The 17,097-nt window shown below is 39.6% G+C and overlaps 1 protein-coding gene across 1 annotated transcript; it reads right to left on the bottom strand.

The window, feature by feature from the left end:
* Positions 1–331: 331 nt before the first annotated feature.
* Positions 332–16,739, bottom strand: LOC122739619 (zinc-alpha-2-glycoprotein-like). The gene is made up of 6 exons (XM_043981284.1): positions 16,655–16,739; positions 12,521–12,781; positions 10,126–10,392; positions 8,638–8,916; positions 8,395–8,511; positions 332–396 (listed from the first exon to the last, which is right to left on the bottom strand). The coding sequence occupies exons 1-6, from the start codon at positions 16,737–16,739 to the stop codon at positions 332–334; spliced, it is 1,074 nt and encodes a 357-aa protein (XP_043837219.1).
* Positions 16,740–17,097: the final 358 nt, after the last annotated feature.

Genomic DNA, 17,097 nt, shown 5'->3' with positions numbered 1-17,097 from the left:
TTAAAATGCTTGTTGAATTGAAATTAATAGAGGAATAAACTAATACACTGTTATGAGCACATTATACACTGAATTTGTTATTAAGCATAGATGGTTGTAAATGCATATTTGTGTGGGTTTGCTGTTTAAAATGAACTGCATCATAATTAAAAAAAATAGATATTTATGACTTAGTACTTTGAAAAGAATTCTGCTTTGGCCCCTTATAAAAAGACAAAAACTTTTGTAATAGGAATCAGCCTAGGACAGAATTAGGACTAGTGTTCAGGGAATCCCAAAGAAAACATAGATTGACTTGCCTGGAATCTTGTCCTTGGTGTATTCCATTCCTCTATTGTGATAGAAAAGTAGGAGAAGAAGGAGCAGGAAGACATCCTTCCAGCTGACCTGATGAACCTGTGAACAAAGTTCATTAGGTTGATTTCCCTTCATAGCCTGATGCCAACCCAACCATCCAACATGTTAATAGAAGTGCAAGAGGACACTATAGTTCTGAAATTTCTTACACTTAGATAAAACCATATATTCTTGTTGGTTCCCAAAGGAGTTAATTTTCACTAATTTTCATCCTACCCATCTCACATCATACCCTTCACCACTATCTATATTCCCATTTTGTTTCTTGCATTCTTCCAAACAAGTAGAGACATTTACAGAGGATCAACACTCTGTTGAAGCACTCGAGAAGTCATTTCATTTGACTTCTTATCTCCAAGAGAAGAAATAATAAAGTCAGTGGTCTCATATGATTATAACCAAGCATGCTAAATAAGAGTTTTTAACAATTAGAATGCTAGTTCTATTGGTAAATATAATTTTTCCATTGTGGAGCAGTAGGAAGGGCATGAGGAAGAGATATTTCTAGCTGACCTGTTAAACTTGTAGGAAAAAGCCTCTAGGTTAATCTCTTTTAAAACTCCATGCCCAGCCTAGTTATCTAAAAATACTCATGGGAAAGGTAGATACAAAGGAGATGAATTCTGGAATTTCTCATGCCAGGCAAAACTTGTTACAGAATGGAAGGAAATAGTTTTTAGTTATCTGTTCCATGGGGCCAAGATTGGTCATATCTTTAGCTTTGTATAATTCATTTTCTTACAAAAACTTTTACATCATCAACATCCTTGTCATTTTTGTTGAATTATCATTATTGTAACTGAAGAGTTGAACATCATAAGACTGAGGGTACTCTCTAAGCAAGAATGATTCTGATATTTTAATCAAAAGGGCAATCACATGTTGAATAATGATGAGATACTTCAATACTTTGAAAGAGCTATGATCTCTTTAATGCCAATTATTCCTCTACTGATGCCTCTTGAAGTTTCTTTATGGATAACTTCTTTCAGAGGCCAAGAGAACCTCTACTATGTTAAGGGCTAAAATTCTAGCTAAACTGTCTAAACTATTTAATGAGTGGTCGCCAATAAATTATAAGCTTTAGCAAGAGTTAGGCTTTTAAGCATTTATTAAGGAGAATAAGAATTTGGTAAAGAAAAAGAAAGGCCTAGATTCCTATCTATTAAAGGGAGAGCACATTTCTAGCTCCGCTCTCCGCCAGAGTCCAAAAGCAAGAGAGCCTCCGTCTCCTCCTTCCTCCTCCCACTAGTCCGCCTCACTTCCTGATACCAAAGACTCCTGGTCTTGCCCTCAAAGACCTTCCCTTCATGGGCAGAACTCTTCTACAGTTAGTATCCAGCAGGTGGCGTTATTCCAATCGTTACAGTCCCCCCTGTTGTTCCTCAAGAAACAAAATGTTTCCTTGACGGAACAGTAAAAAGAATATAATAACTATTGCTAACTAATAATATGTGAACAACAATATAGAAAAGGAAGAGAGGAAAGTTTTGTCCAGAGGGGCAATTTTTTTTTTTTTGTCCTCATGAACCGACGCTTTGACATTGGTCTTGCAAAGGGAGGGCCTCTGCAGAGAGTACATATTACAGATGGTGTATATTATAACCGAAAAAGAAAAGAGAAAAAAACAAAACAAAACTGTTCATTTAAAGTCTCTGAAAGTCTTTTCTCAGATGTCCTCTAGGTGTAGTCGTGGAATGGAAGTCTTTTCAGGGGTTGATGTGTGGATACTGGTAATCAGCCAGGAAATTTCCTACAAAATTGAGCTTAACAGAACTTTAAAATAGCTTTGTCAATAATCAAATCAAACAATGAAAGTTCTCAAAAACATGTCTAAGGGAATTCAGAATCTTAGTTGTTACACATGAAACATATAATAAAACAAAAATTGAAACATTCTTTAAAATTATAATATTACTATTATATATTATATAATATTACTATAGTCCCCCCCTTATGGAGGGTAATTGAGAAGACAATTGCTGTGATATTAATTTTTCAAAATAATTTTTATCTTTGTTTCATCACTTTTTGCATCATCTGCCTAATCATCCTCATGCCATTATGAGAAATTTAAAAAATCTAATATAATTGGTAACAGGTGTCAAGGCCAAATTCAACACTGTATTTATCATGACACCTGAGATAATTATGGGGGTTACCATAAAAGAACAGAGAAATGATGGGATATGAGCATTCCCACACTTGAGCAATATGTACTGCCCATACAGTATGCCAGGCTTAAAATAGGTGGATGGAATATATGTCCATGCCACCGAACATATTGGAGGAAACTGAGTCAGACTTAATCAGATGCATGGGATTGAGATGTCCATGGCATCAGGCATATAGGAGGGAGCATAGAAGCCAGGCGTAGAATAAGATGGGTGGGATGAATACTTCCAGCCATCTGTACAATATTGTGGGGAAAAATAAAATAAAATATTAAACCAAGAGAATCCAACCTCAACATTAGTCAAAAGCCGTTCCCTCGGCCATACCTTGACTTCATGCATGTCTCCCCTCATGTGACAATTCAGTGTCTGCTCTTGCATGTATTCCTCTTGTGATTGGATGGCATCTTGGCCAACTGGCATCTGATAACTCAGAATAAAGGCAATTAATGTCTTAAATGATAAGTTCCCATAATCCAAGTCTCATATGGATTTAAAAATTGAGGATAATAAATGATTGCAAAAAATGTGAATACATCTTGACTCAGAACACAATATATAATTATGCAACAATTTCAAATAATACCCCTTTTTTTTACTTAGTATACAATTACTTTTTTGAAAAATCTGAACATATTTAAATAAAAGTTAAAGCACAACACAATCTCAAAGACAACTTTTACAAATGTTCCCCTCTTTTTTTTTTTTTGGAATATGCTTATCAAAAATAATACTTCTAGAATCAATTTACACTTGCCATGGCAAACAATTTGCCAGGGAAATGCTTTAAAGAGTTTGATCAAATAATCAGTTGAGAAAAAAAATAACAAAAACAAACAACTCAGAATATGGGAGCACAATACTCCTAGAATTAACATTGTATTATGAAATCTAAACCATGTTTCAAAATTAGATAGATGAATGAATAGAAGAAAATACACATGGAACAATAAAATACAGTGAAATTCAAACTAAGGAAATCTAAATGAATATGAACTTAATATCAATAAGAGTATTATAAAATATAAACTTGATCACATGACTATAAAAAGCTTTTACAAATATTCTCCTTGTTTTAGAAACTAAGTATAAGACACAATCTCAAAAGCATTAAAATCTCTATGAAAATAAACCCATACCATTAATTTCAAAATGTATATGTAATAGTATAGAAATCCTATGTAACCTCTGAACTGATACTATTAATAATCTGAGTGAATTTAGAACACTTTTGATTCCAATATCTAAAATCCCCAATACTCATATCAATACCTTGCTTCTTACTTCTACATTTCTGTAAAATATATATACTTCCATGGCAAAAGAAGCGGAGTCTTGAACTATGGTGATGATTGTCATTCTTATTCAGCTTAAGTTTTTCTTCTTTAACCCCTCTATATTGTCTGTCAGTCTTTTCACCATACAAATGCTTTATAAGATTACTAATTAAAGACAAAAGCAGGTTAGCAAAATTATGAACAAAACGAGCATATCTGGAATTTAAAGGGTTTTCTAAGGTTGTCTCAGAAGCACAGCCAGCCTGGGGAAGGGCTGAGCCTGAAGCTGCAAATGTAGTTAGAGAAAGTTGCGCATGAGCATTAGATCTCTGGACTTCCCAGGCAGGGGAAGCAATGGGCTTAGCCATGGGAGGAGTAGAGGGTGGGGTCTGGAGAGGAGGGGAGGGACCAGAGCAATTTGAATCAGACTTGATTTTGAACTCAGGCCTGGATTCCTCTTCCCCCACTTTGCCTCCAGATGCTAGGGGATTAAAAACTTCTAGAGGGTGGGTCATTGCCTCCAGGCATGCAAAATTAGAGCAACAATTAGTGTTAGAACTGGGAAAAGCTGCGGGAATCTCTTCAGGTTTCTCTGAAAAAGCATGGTTGGGAGAGTGGGAGATATTTCCTTGTGTGAGTAAGTTGCTGGCTCTTTTAACAAAAATAAAAAGAAAAATAGAAAATCCACAAAAACAAAGCATTAACATGATCTTATCCCCCATTTGTCTGGTTAAACAGACTAAAATCAAAAATAGGGTAATTAGGGAGTTTAAAAGGTCCATTCGAAAAAATTTAAAGGAAAACACAGCCAGTACTCCAGTACTTAGCAGTTAAAGGGAGAGGGAGGGGAAATTTCTTACCCAACCAGAAGATCAGAAGACTGAAGTTTAGCTTTCCTCTTCGTGGTCAGCCATCTGTTAAGGGCTAAAATTCTAGCTAAACTGTCTAAACTATTTAATGAGTGGTCGCCAATAAATTATAAGCTTTAGCAAGAGTTAGGCTTTTAAGCATTTATTAAGGAGAATAAGAATTTGGTAAAGAAAAAGAAAGGCCTAGATTCCTATCTATTAAAGGGAGAGCACATTTCTAGCTCCGCTCTCCGCCAGAGTCCAAAAGCAAGAGAGCCTCCGTCTCCTCCTTCCTCCTCCCACTAGTCCGCCTCACTTCCTGATACCAAAGACTCCTGGTCTTGCCCTCAAAGACCTTCCCTTCATGGGCAGAACTCTTCTACAGTTAGTATCCAGCAGGTGGCGTTATTCCAATCGTTACAACTACATACCTGCTTCTGACCAGTAAATAAAGAGAAATTGATTGTTGAGGTAGAATTGATGAGGATCTTGGGGGCAATGACAACACCTTCCTAGTGTTCATGATAGATAAAGAATCAAAGTGAGACCATGTCTGATTATATCATAGATTTTGAGAGAGTGAATATCAACTGTTTACAATGTAATGATTGGAGTGACACCACCTGCTGAAGAGTGACTGTAGGAAAGCTACACCATGAGGAGAAGGTGTCTGAGGGCAAGCCATGTGGTCAGGTCCTTGGCATCAAGAAGTGACGTTTGCTCATGGGTGCTGTCTATCAAAGCTGCCAGACAATTAGCTTGGAGCTGTGTGTGTGTGTGTGTGTGTGTGTGTGTGTGTGTGTGTGTGTGTGTGTGTGTGTGTGTATGTTTCCAGCTTCACAGGAGGCGTTGGGTTCTTTTTGTTCCTGACCTCGCCATGGCGGGTCAGATGATGGGGTCTCTTAGAAACAGTTAGATTTTTACCTTTCTCTCTGATCCTAATGCTCTTTAATAAATACTTAAACACTTAAATACTCTTGCTAAAGCTTATAATTTATTGGTGACCACTTATTAGATTTTAGATAGTATAGCTAGAATTTTAGCCCCTTACACCAAGAAACAGACATAGCATCCCATGACTCAAAATTTTTCTATGAAAATTTGGTCAAGAGAGACAAAATGCACTTTAAAACAGACACAAACAATTTTGATTAAGAAGAAAAGGAGAGAAGCTGTTTAAAAGACAGATGTGGCTACACAGTGTACTCTTCTCTTAGCTTTTCCAAAGACATTTATAAAAGATGGAAGAATCTGTGGGGATCAATTCTTAATTGGGGAGTGCTAGCTAAGCGGCTCGCCACAATATTGGGACAAGGAAGGAAACTGGCAGCCTCCCTCAAAACAGAACAAGATTTATTTGAACAAGAACGAACTTAAAAAAAACAAACAAACCACAAACAGGATCAGTAGGATCAAGGGAAAGGAAATAAAATGGGGAGAGGGAAATTATAATACCTGAAAAAATACCACCACCCAGGAATCAGCTGAAAATATGAAGCAGAATGCCTGTCGCTTTCCAGCTTCCACCTAGAATGCCCAATTCTCCTTCCACAAACCTAGAAACACCCCACACAGCCCCAGCCAATGGGATGGCTGCTCTGACAGTCACATGACTTCCCTCACTAGGCTTCCAATCATTATAATTTTGCCAGGCCCATGTAGGCATTGGCGAGTGGTGATGACATGAGGTGCCAGAGCCCTGGCAATGGCTACAACCAGTGGATGGAGCACCATGTGGTTTGTGGAACCCCAGGCCAGTTCAAGGCTCAGGCATAAAACCCTCAAATAACAATTAATTCTTTACAAATCCAATAACTACAAATGAATACAAAAGAACACCAATGTCAAATAAGGATGACGTTAGGGTCACTGAGCTAAAACTGGTGATGAATGCTTAGCACAGTCAAAAGGAGCTTCGTACTTGTTAAAACCACATTTGATCCAAGAGAAAACTCAAAGAAAGAAGAGCACCACTTCTCAGAGTGAATGGAATGACGATAAGAGAAGGCAGAACTACAGCTAAGTCCCAATCAGTGTGAATAAGCAATGCAGTGAAGGGTCATCTTATTTAAATTTGCACTGCATATTTCTTTTGTCCTGGAACAAATGGCCATTTTTAACATAATTTTAACTTCAAATAATGTGAAAATGCTTCTGTTTCTACCAAGAAAAATCCTATTAGAATGTCGAGATGTGCACAGAATAGCTAACAAAAAGTTGAAGGCCATGTAAGAAGTTGATTAGAGAGCTCCTGAGCACCCTCAATAGACTTAAGTCACCCGATTTGGATTAAGAACCCCTTGATGAGTTATTGTTCAGCCACTGACAGTGATCTCTGAATAATAATGGCCTTTCCCTCTGTCTTTTGTTTTGGTCCAGACCTGTGCTGTCTTGGGTGTATTAAAATGCCAGTGAGGAACTCCCTCTATCACTGAAGACCTGAATCCTCTATAATTAAATCTTGGAGAGTTTCTGGGGGTTCCGAGAGTGACTTGTTCAGGGTCACACAGCCAGTACGTATCACAGGTGAGATGATTCCATGTTTTCCTAACTTTAAGACAGGGTCTCTATTCACTATAACATGCTACCTCTTCCTTTGATCATAACAAGTCCTTAATAAATATTTATTGTAGGGAGTTGAAAGGGATGAGTCACTGATTTGTGAGCATCTAGCAAGGGTAGTTTAATCACCAAGAGCCACCATGGTTTGTGATGAGTTGGAAGGCTTCATAGATGGCATGTTCATCAAATTTGGAGATGACTCAAAGCCAGGAGCGATAGTTAAGGCCATTGGATGACTATAGACAAAACCAGTGGACAAATCAAGATCCAGAAAAGGTCTTTAAAGGGTAGAACAATGGGCAGAATATAATAAGATGAAATTTAATGTTAATTTTATATGGTGTGTCACTCCAATGCAATGAAAGCTCCATGAGAGAGGGACTTTTGTATTAGTGTTTTAAGAGTCTAGGACTAATAGAAATAGGCTCTTGACAAGGGCCTATTAGATTGGATTAGATAAAATTGGAATATAAATAAATATTATGTCCCATAGCTGAATTAAAAATAGCAGTAAGTATAAGACATACATATACATACATACATACATACATACCTGCATATGTATTTGTGGTGTGACAGCCACAAAAAATGACAAAGTAGTCTCCACATGTATAAAGAATACTTAATGAGCAATCAGTAATTATAATAGTAACCATCATTAAGAATAATTCTGACATTTACATAGTACTTCAAGGGTTGACTGGTTCTTTCTACGCATCCTATTACTGTGAAGTGAGTGCAATTATTATCCCCCTTTTCCAAATGAACATGCTGAGACTTAGAGGGGTTGACTTGCCCATGATGTAATTGAGGAGTTTTTTGAATTGCCATGGTTTAGACCAGGGCTTCTTAAACTTCTTCCACTCGTGACCGAATTTCACCTGAGAAGCTTCTACATGACCCTGTGATGGCACATACGGTACAAAGTGCACATGTTATGTGTTCCAAACCAAGGTTGCAGTGACTGCCAAGTTCAGTTATGTGATCCCACAGTGTAAGAAGCTTTGGTTTAGACTACATGGCCTCTGTTTCCCACTTTGACCCTAAGGTTCTGGGATTCTCTTCTTAGAACATTTTCCTACGACCACTTATTGAGGTTGCTATATTAGCAATATCCCCTGTCTCCTTGGGAGCTCCCCATCCAATACCTTTCTGTCACTCTCATTACACGCATACCTGACTTCTTCATCTTCCATGCTATGAAGGCCCCAGAACAGCTGAGCAGTAGGATGACAGCCAACACAATGCCCAGTACCAGGACCCCAGGCTTCTCCATTGTGGTTTTTTCAGGGACTATAGAGAGAAAGGGTAGTATGTAAGTGGTTGTACACTCAATGGCAGAAGGGCAAGGGAGTGGAAATACAGTCTGGGACTGGGTCTCCTCGGGATGTGATGAGAGTGCCTGGCTAAAGCACTAACCTGGATACACAGCAGGGGTCTTTAGCTCAGTATGTTCCACCACACAGGTATAACCTGTCCCTGAGTCCTCTGGTGGGAGCTCTAAGGTAACTTGGAGGTAGAAGGTGGAATCCACATTGGGCAGGATGCCAGTGGAAGTCTCCTTTCCCCATACACCCAGCTTCCCATTCTTCTCCCAACGCAGCAGGATGGACTGAGGGTAGAAGCCTCTGGCTGTGCAGGAGAAGATGATGCTTCCTTCTGAGTGGACATGGCGTAATATGGTCATCTCAGGGGGCACTGGGAGCAGAGATCAAGAAAGAAGGCCTTATGTCACAATCTCATTGAATGGCTGATGCTTCCATTGTCCCTACCTTCATTGATATTCCCATTATCCTTAATACAGCATCCCCTTTCCTGTTGGACCCATTGGACTCATCAGGTTCTTGACAGTAGCTTATACCCCTTTTCTCTGGACACCTAGAAGAGTGGTAGGTAAACACTAGTTACAGAGTCAATATCTGTTGGTGTTGATGATCCCATAACCAACTGTTTTCTAAACCATCTTCAAGTAGTTTGGTCTGCTATGATGGATTAAGAACAGAATCTTTGGGGCAGCTAGATGGTACAGTGGATAGAGCACCAGCCTTGGAGTCAGGAGTACCTGAGTTAAAATCTGGCCTCAGACACTTAACACTTACTAGCTGTGTGACCCTGGGCAAGTCACTTAACCCCAATTGCCTCATTAAAAAAAAGACATCAATTAAGAACAGAATCTTCTTCAACAGTTCAGTATTACAAATGCTTACTAGGCTATACTTCATGTGTTTCTGTTACTTCCCCCCAAACCCTAACAAAATTAAAAATAAAACATTACTTGCTGGCCAGCCCCTGGTGATGATGCTCTAAATTTGGTTAGGCTGCTAACTAGATAGCAGACATATAGTCCATCATCCCTGGGACTATATCAAAGTTTTGCCATCTTGTTAGGACATGTATTCATTCAGCTACCAGAACCTTTAAGCTCCCAAGGGTCATCCTCATCCCTTGAGGCAGCAGGTAGACTTTCACTTAAGCAAAAGAAAGAAAGGAGGAAAGAAATAAAAGAAAGGAGAAAGATAAAAATGAGGGAAAGATGAAAGAAAAAAAGGATGGAGAGAACAGAAAGGAAGAAAAAGAAAAGAAAGAAGGAAAAATAGAAAGAAAAAAGGAAGGAAAAAAGACCAGAAAGACAAAAAGAGAAAAAAAGGAAAAAAAGAAGGAATGAATTGAGAGTAGGGAAGAAAGAAAAAAAAGTAGAAAGAAGAAAATTAGAAAAGTGGAAGGAAAAAGAAAGAAGGAAAAAAGAAACACAACTTCTCTCATATTTCTCTGGTTTTCCCATTGTGAGTTGAAGTTATGGCCAGAAGCCAGGGATTCTGCTTATTTCTCCAGGGCTTCAGTTACCACACAGGATGATGGAGGTGACCTGCATGTCCTGGAAGGAAATGGGAAGAAGCAAACACTCACCATTATCCCTTAAGTTTGAATACCCAATGATTTTCCTCAGCATGTCAACACAATATCGATCCATGTATTGTTTCCTTAGATTGGTCCAGAAGGGGCTCTCCAGAATGTGCTGGTATTTCTTGACTTCAGGCTTTAAGGTCTCCCAGTGCCCAACCTCTTCATCAATCCTGTAATATTCCTCTCCATCCCAAATAATATGGATGTGGCTCTTTACCTTGATGTCATTGTCTATTTCACAGTCTGCAAGGAGCTGTGCTGTGTGGTTTTCTGTGGACACAATTTTTGGGTAATTAATATTTAATTAATAATGCTATCATTCTATTAACAAAATGACTCGTCATTTGGTCATCTTTCTCAGAACTGCCACATCCCGTGTTGTATCTACCCCATGAGGAGTAGCTGGAGTGTCCTCTCCAGGGCGCTGGCCTGGGTGGATCAATTGGAAAACAAGCTGTTGCCCATGCAGCAGGTTTTCCCTCTCCGTGACATTGGTGGATCCAAAGGAGAGGCAGAGCCAATACAGTTTGGCACCAGTGCCACCTCTGGAGTTGCCGGAGGGATGTGATATCCAACATTCAAATGCCTAAGGGACTCTGACTCCCGGTTTTTCCTCGGGGTTAACTCCCAAAGCCTTTCCCACATATGGGTATAGCTGCAAGGCAGTGGAAGTTTCAAATCAGGGTTTCCTTCTCCTAGGCAGCTTTCCTGCCAAGGCTAACAAGCCCCACCTGCCTGAAGTGACTGGTTTTAAGGTGCCAGTGACTCGCCTTCACCCCTTCTCCTGTTAGTGGAAACAGTTCTGCCATGAGAAGGCCAGGAGTTGGGCTTCCGTTGTCAGAGGCTATTTGAGACGCACGCTATTGGAGCATTTTATAGAGAGTGGGAGCTTATCCCCACTCCCACCCCAGCATGAAAAACCTTTGGAACCAATAACTGATTATGCCATTTACTTCTAAATTACTCAGAGCCTTGGTCAATCTAATCAAAGAATTTATCCCCACCTTAACCTCAGTAGAGCACAATGGACAGGAATTCACTTAGAAAAGATGCTCTAGGTGGGGTAAGTTTTTGGCAGAGCTCAATAATGTTCTTCAAAAGCTGGTCTTCAAATAAGGAAATAGCACAGAGAAAAGGCGTGGATTCCCCCCATAATTGGTTATTATTATTATTATTTTTTGCAGGGCAATGGGGGTTAAATGACTTGCCCAGAGTCACACAGCCAGCAAGTGTCAAATGTCTGAGGCTGGATTTGAACTCAGGTCCTCCTGAATCCAAGGCTGGTGCTTTATCCACTGCACCACCTAGCTGCCCCCATAATTGGTTATTAAGAATAATTTCTCTCAGGGACATTTGCATGGGCTCCTCTGAGAGTAAAGATACTCTCAGAAAGGTACACAGGGCAGGGAACCTGAAGAAGAGACCCATCTTTGGGGGAGCTGTAGGAAAGGGGCTAGAATTTTTTCTCAACCATGGGGGCTTCTTATATTTTGGGTTAAGTTGTTTTATGGCTCATAATTAAGTCAGTCTTTTTCTCTGTGGGGAATCCTAGCCCAACTCAGGTAGAGAATTGTAGCAAGATAGACTGACTTAGGAGTTAGGTTCTCTTTCTTCTGGGACCACATCATTGTCTACAACACTCAATTTGAATTGATATGTTATACAGTGTATCCCCACAGTCAGTGCAGCTTTAAGCTCTTAAAGCTTTAGGAACCCTTTGTATCTGACTTTCATTTTTCTCTTTCAAAGCCCAGAAAATACTACTTTCAAGTTCTGTTGTGTATAATTACAGGAGAAAAGAGAATGAAGGGAGTTGGTGCTAGACATAGGCTCTAAAATCCAGGAGAAGCAAGGCAGATCAGTAACCAGGATGTACTTCAGCTCATTCCTAAACTCAGGGACTAAAGAAGGGCATAGAGCCCACATCCTCTGAGTTCAGGTTTATTGATTAAGAAAGTTTGGAAAGGGGGTGGCTAGGTGGCACAGTGGATAGAGCACTGGCCCTGGAGTCAGGAGTTCCTGAGTTCAAATCTGGCCTCCGACACTTAACACTTACTAGCTGTGTGACCCTGGGCAAGTCACTTAACTCCAATTGCTTCACTAAAAAAAAAAGAAAAGAAAGTTTGGACAGTAGTGAAGGTCCTTTGGCTGAATGCAGAGGTCTCTTGGAAAGATTCTATAGGAGATGGTGACCCAAGATGTTGATCCAACTGGGTGAAGTCCAAGGCTCAGGGCTGGATTTTTCACAGGTTTTTCTCCAGGGAAGTAAATAACAGTGTCCTGGGACCAAGGACATCCACTTCAGTATGATCTGCTAGGGATGGATCTATTGGGGTTGAAAGAGAAATAGAAAAGTTCTAATGAAAAGAGAGATGGGGGATGAGTGGATCTGACTTACTGTTAGGGTTACTGTCATTCTGTGCCAAGAGTTGGATGATCCAGCGGAAATGTTGCTCATGGTCCACCAATAAATGACGACTCTGGGTAATGTAAGAAACTCCCAGTGCTTTGGAGACCCAGGGTATCTTGACGATAATTTGCCGTTGTACTCTATTGTAGGATCCCATTTCAACATCATCCATAAAGCTAATTGCATTTAGCTCCAAGAGAGAATGGGTTGTTCCCACTGCAATGAACTGACCCACATGCCTGTGGTAGACTGAATTATTAAAAGAAAGGGAAGAAGAGAACATGGTATTTGAGGACTGGGGGTACCAGAAGATGTTTCTCCTCTCATCCATATCTTTACACTTCTTTTGCCCTCTACAATCAGTAAGGGTAACTCTGTAGATGACTCTAAAATCTAAATGTCCAACTCTTAGTCTCTCTTGCATTTCTAGCATTATCATCTAGGTGGTTCAGTGGATGGAGTGTTGGGTTCTGGAAAACCTGAGTTCAAATTCAGCTTCAGCCACTTATGCTGTGTTGACTCTAGGCAAGTTAAGCTCTCAAGTTTCATTTTCCCTAACCATAAAATCAGAATAATAATGATACCTACCTCCCAGGGTTCTTGTGATGATCAAAGGAAACATTTCTAAAGCACTTAGCACAGTACCTGCCACATATTAGGGGCATCATAACTGCTTATTTTATTTTTTTAAAAAACCTTCCTTTTGGCTATCTCCAACTATATTGCCTATAGGTATCTGAAACTTTTGTTGAAAATTTGAAATCTTTTGTCCTAAACCTACTTTTCTTAACTTTTTATTTTTGTCAAGGACAACACTAATATTCCAAGAACCCAGGTTTCTAATCTCATATTCATCCTCCAATCTTTCCTCTCCTTCTCTTCCCCTAATATCAAACCAGTGGCCGAGTCCTATTGATTTGACCTCCACGAAGCATTTGTCTTTTCCTCTCCATTTCCACATCCTCCACCCTAGTTCAGAACTTCATCCCCTCTCACTTTTTGCAATTTCTCCTCATTGCTTTCCCCTCTCTAGATCTTTGGAGGCATATCTCATTAGTCCATCCCTTCATGCTTTCAGAATTTCAGCCAAACTGGTAGACTCACCATTGTTCACACCCAACATTCCATCTTGCAGTCCTTTCCTGAGACTGTCCTGCCCTGCTTGGAATGAGGTATCTCATCACTTCCAACTTTAAGAACCCCAAGCTTTCTCTAAACTAGAGCTCTAGGTCCATCCCCTACAAGGTTTTCCCTAATTCCTGCAGCTGCTTGTGCCCCACCCTAATCAAAAATTACTTTGTCTTCTGGAGGGAAGGAAGTACTTTATATTTTTCCAGCTGTGCCCACAATGCTTAGTATAACACCTGGCACATAGTGAGGAATTTATGTGGAATAGTGGAAAAAGCATTGACTTTGAAATCAGAAGAACTAGGTTTGAATCCCATTTCTAATACTAATTGGGTGACTTTTAGAAAGTCATATAACCTCTCTGGACCTCAGTTTATAGACCTGTAAAATGATGAGGTTGGACTACGTGACTTTTCAGGTAACTTCTAACTCTATCAAGAGTTGGTTAACCTTTTCATCCATAGCTTTTTTTAAAAGAAAAATATTTCTATTCCCCTGCTTAAATATAATTGGTCTCCCTTATACTCCTTTGTATTTTACTTTATGCATTTAAAAAGATTAAATACCAGATTGACAAAGAGATCCATGGCACAAGAAAGCTTAAGAAGTCCTGGACTAGATTTAGGTTCATCTGGTACTAGATGTCCTACAAATCATTGTTGAGTGAATAGACAATAGGGCAACTTCTCTAAGGGAGAGTCCAAAAGGGCTTAAAGCAACCAACGTTCCTTACAGTAAGAACCAAGCACACAGCAAGACTAAACAAGAGCTTGTGAATTTAGAGTTGAACTTTTCCCATCTCAAAAGGGAACCTAACAAGGTGTCTTCTCCCCTCAACACTCCCCCCCCCCATAACTCACAGAACCATTTACACTGCTTTCCATCCTTACCTCCACCTCTAGACTTCCCTGGATTCCTTCAAGTTTCAGATAAAATGCCATCTTCAGGAACCCTTTCCTGGGGCCCAAAATTACCAGAGCTCTCCCCTGACTCTCTTTTGGGCCCTCTCAACTCTTACCTACAATACCCTCCTAACTGGTCTCTCTACGTCAAGCCTCTTCTCTCTTTGATCCACCCCCCTTTCTGATACCAACATGATTTTTCTTTTTTTGTTTGTTTTTTTATTGTTCTTTTTCAGTTTTTAAAATTTTTTTACTTATTTTATTTTTGATTTGTGGAATAATTTAAGAATTTCTATAATATACTATAATTAAAAAATGTGGTTGCAAATGAAACTGTAAATCTGTTATGTACATCTTTCTGTTCTTTTTATGTGTGTGTGAGGCAATTGGGGTTACTTGCCCAGGGTCACACAGCTAGTAAGTATCAAGGGTCTGAGGCCAGATTTGAACTCAGGTCCTCCTGAATCCAGGGCTGGTGACTTATCTACTGCACCATGTAGATGCCCCTATTGCTTTTAAATATATAATAATGTTATATAAATTTCCTTTTTCCCCTTTTTTCCTTCCCTCTTCCATCTCCACCCTAAAGATAGCTACTATTAGACCCAAATATGTTTATATGTAAAATCATTCACACATACTCCTATTTATCAGTTTTCTCTGGATGCAGATAGTGTCTTCCTTCATATGTCCTTTGTATTTATAATAACATGACTTATTTGCTCCAAGTTGTTCTTAAAACAATATTGCTATTACTGTTTGTGATGTTTTCTTGATTCTGCTCATTTTATTCTTCATCATTTCATTCAAGTCTACTCATGTTTTTCTAAGATCATCAAGCTCATCATTTCTTGTAGTCCAGTAGTGTTCCATCACAATCTTATACCCTAACTTGTTCAGCCATTCCCCAGTTGATGGACATCTCTGCAATTCCCAATTCTTTATCCCAACAAAGAGCTGCTATAAATATTTTAGAACACATAGGCTCTTTTCCTTTTTTCCTAATCATCCTTGGAAATAGACCTGGTAGTGATATTGCTGGGTCAAAAGGCATAGGTAGTATAATAACTCTAGAAATAGTTCTAGATTGCTTTCCAAAATGGTTGGATCAGTTCATAATTCCCCCAACAAGGAATTAGTGTCCCAATTTTTCTATCTCCTCCAACATTTATCTCTTTCCCTTTCAGTCATTTTAGTCAATCTGTTAGGTGTAAAATAATATCTCAAAGTTGTTTTAATTTGGATTTCTCTAATTCAGAGCAATTTTTATATGACTATAAATTATTTTGATTTCCTTATCTAAAAATTACTGGTTCTTATCCTTTGCCATTTATCAATTAGGGAATGTCTCTTATTCTTATAGATTTTACAAAGTTCTTTTTATATGTGAGATATGAGACATTTATCTGAGAAATTGTCTATAAAGGCCCCCCCCCCCATTTTCTGCTTTCTCTAAAGCAAAACTCTGACTATCTCTCACTTCTACTTAGTAACCCCCAACAGCTCTCTCTGACTTCCAGGATAAAGTTCTTTGATTGGCACTTACAACCTTTCAGAGCATGGACACTTCCAGGCATCCCTGTTGTCTTACACTTTCTTCCCCTCCACTCCTTCAACTGCCCACCAGCAGCTTACTGTCTGTTCCCTACACATGCCACTCTATGCCCCTCCCCCTGCCTTTGTTCTGACTGTTTCCCTTTCCTCACAGGCCCTACATCCTTACCTCCACCTCTAGACTTCCCTGGATTCCTTCAAGTTTCAGATAAAATGCTGTCTTCAGGAACTCTTTCCTGGGGCCCACAATTACCAGAGCTCTCCCCTCCAAAGTCTCCTTTCATCTACTCTGTGTGTGTCTTGTAAGCATCACTTTATTTACATGTTGTCTCTGCCCCATTATAGTGTGAGCTCCTTGGAGGCAGGGATTAAGTTTTATTTGATTTATTTTTGATATCTCTAGCATTCAGTATATTAGTTTAGGAATAAAAAATGCTTACCTAGAGCCCCTTGAGGACAATTACTGAGTTTCTCCTATAAGACCCAAAGATCTACAATCTTTTCCCTCTCTCCCTGACCTGTTTCTCCCTAGACTTACCTGCCTGGGTATCCCTTAAAGCAAATACCCCCAGAATGAGAAGCCAGGCTGAAGAGAACCATCTCCCCCTCCCCTGACACTCCATGATCTTCAGAAGGTAGAGACCTGACCCCTTCAACCACACCGCAGCTGGGGGAGGCTTTAGGTCCCACATCCTGTGTTCAATGGGAACTGAGGTCTCCTTTGTATAGATCATGGCCTCCTACCCTCTATCCCCACCCAGACTGGGGTCGGCTCTGCTTAGGCCCTGCCCTCCTCTCATCATCACCAGCCTGAAACTGCCTAGCATGTAGAAGAGAGGAAGTGAAACAGTCTATAGTGAGGTCAGGGCACCTCAGAGCATACTCATCAGCAAACATTATCTGAAAGGCCCAGAGATGGACTGGCTCAATACCAATCACCCAGTCATCATTTTAAATGTTTGTTGAATGTAGAACGTAGGT

This window comes from Dromiciops gliroides, chromosome 2 (assembly GCF_019393635.1).
Source record: "Dromiciops gliroides isolate mDroGli1 chromosome 2, mDroGli1.pri, whole genome shotgun sequence".
Taxonomy (NCBI): Eukaryota; Metazoa; Chordata; class Mammalia; order Microbiotheria; family Microbiotheriidae; genus Dromiciops; species Dromiciops gliroides.
Note: the sequence above shows the minus strand (reverse complement) of the source record. Positions and strands in the feature narration are given on the sequence as shown.

Coding starts and splice junctions, on each gene's coding strand:
- LOC122739619 (XM_043981284.1), bottom strand. CDS start 16,739: ATGGAGTGTCAGGGGAGGGGGAGATGGTTCTCTTCAGCCTGGCTTCTC. Junction 8,917..10,125: donor TTCAAACTTAAGGGATAATG/GTGAGTGTTTGC, acceptor CTCTGCTCCCAG/TGCCCCCTGAGATGACCATA. Junction 397..8,394: donor ATGGAAGATGAAGAAGTCAG/GTATGCGTGTAA, acceptor CTTTGTTCACAG/GTTCATCAGGTCAGCTGGAA.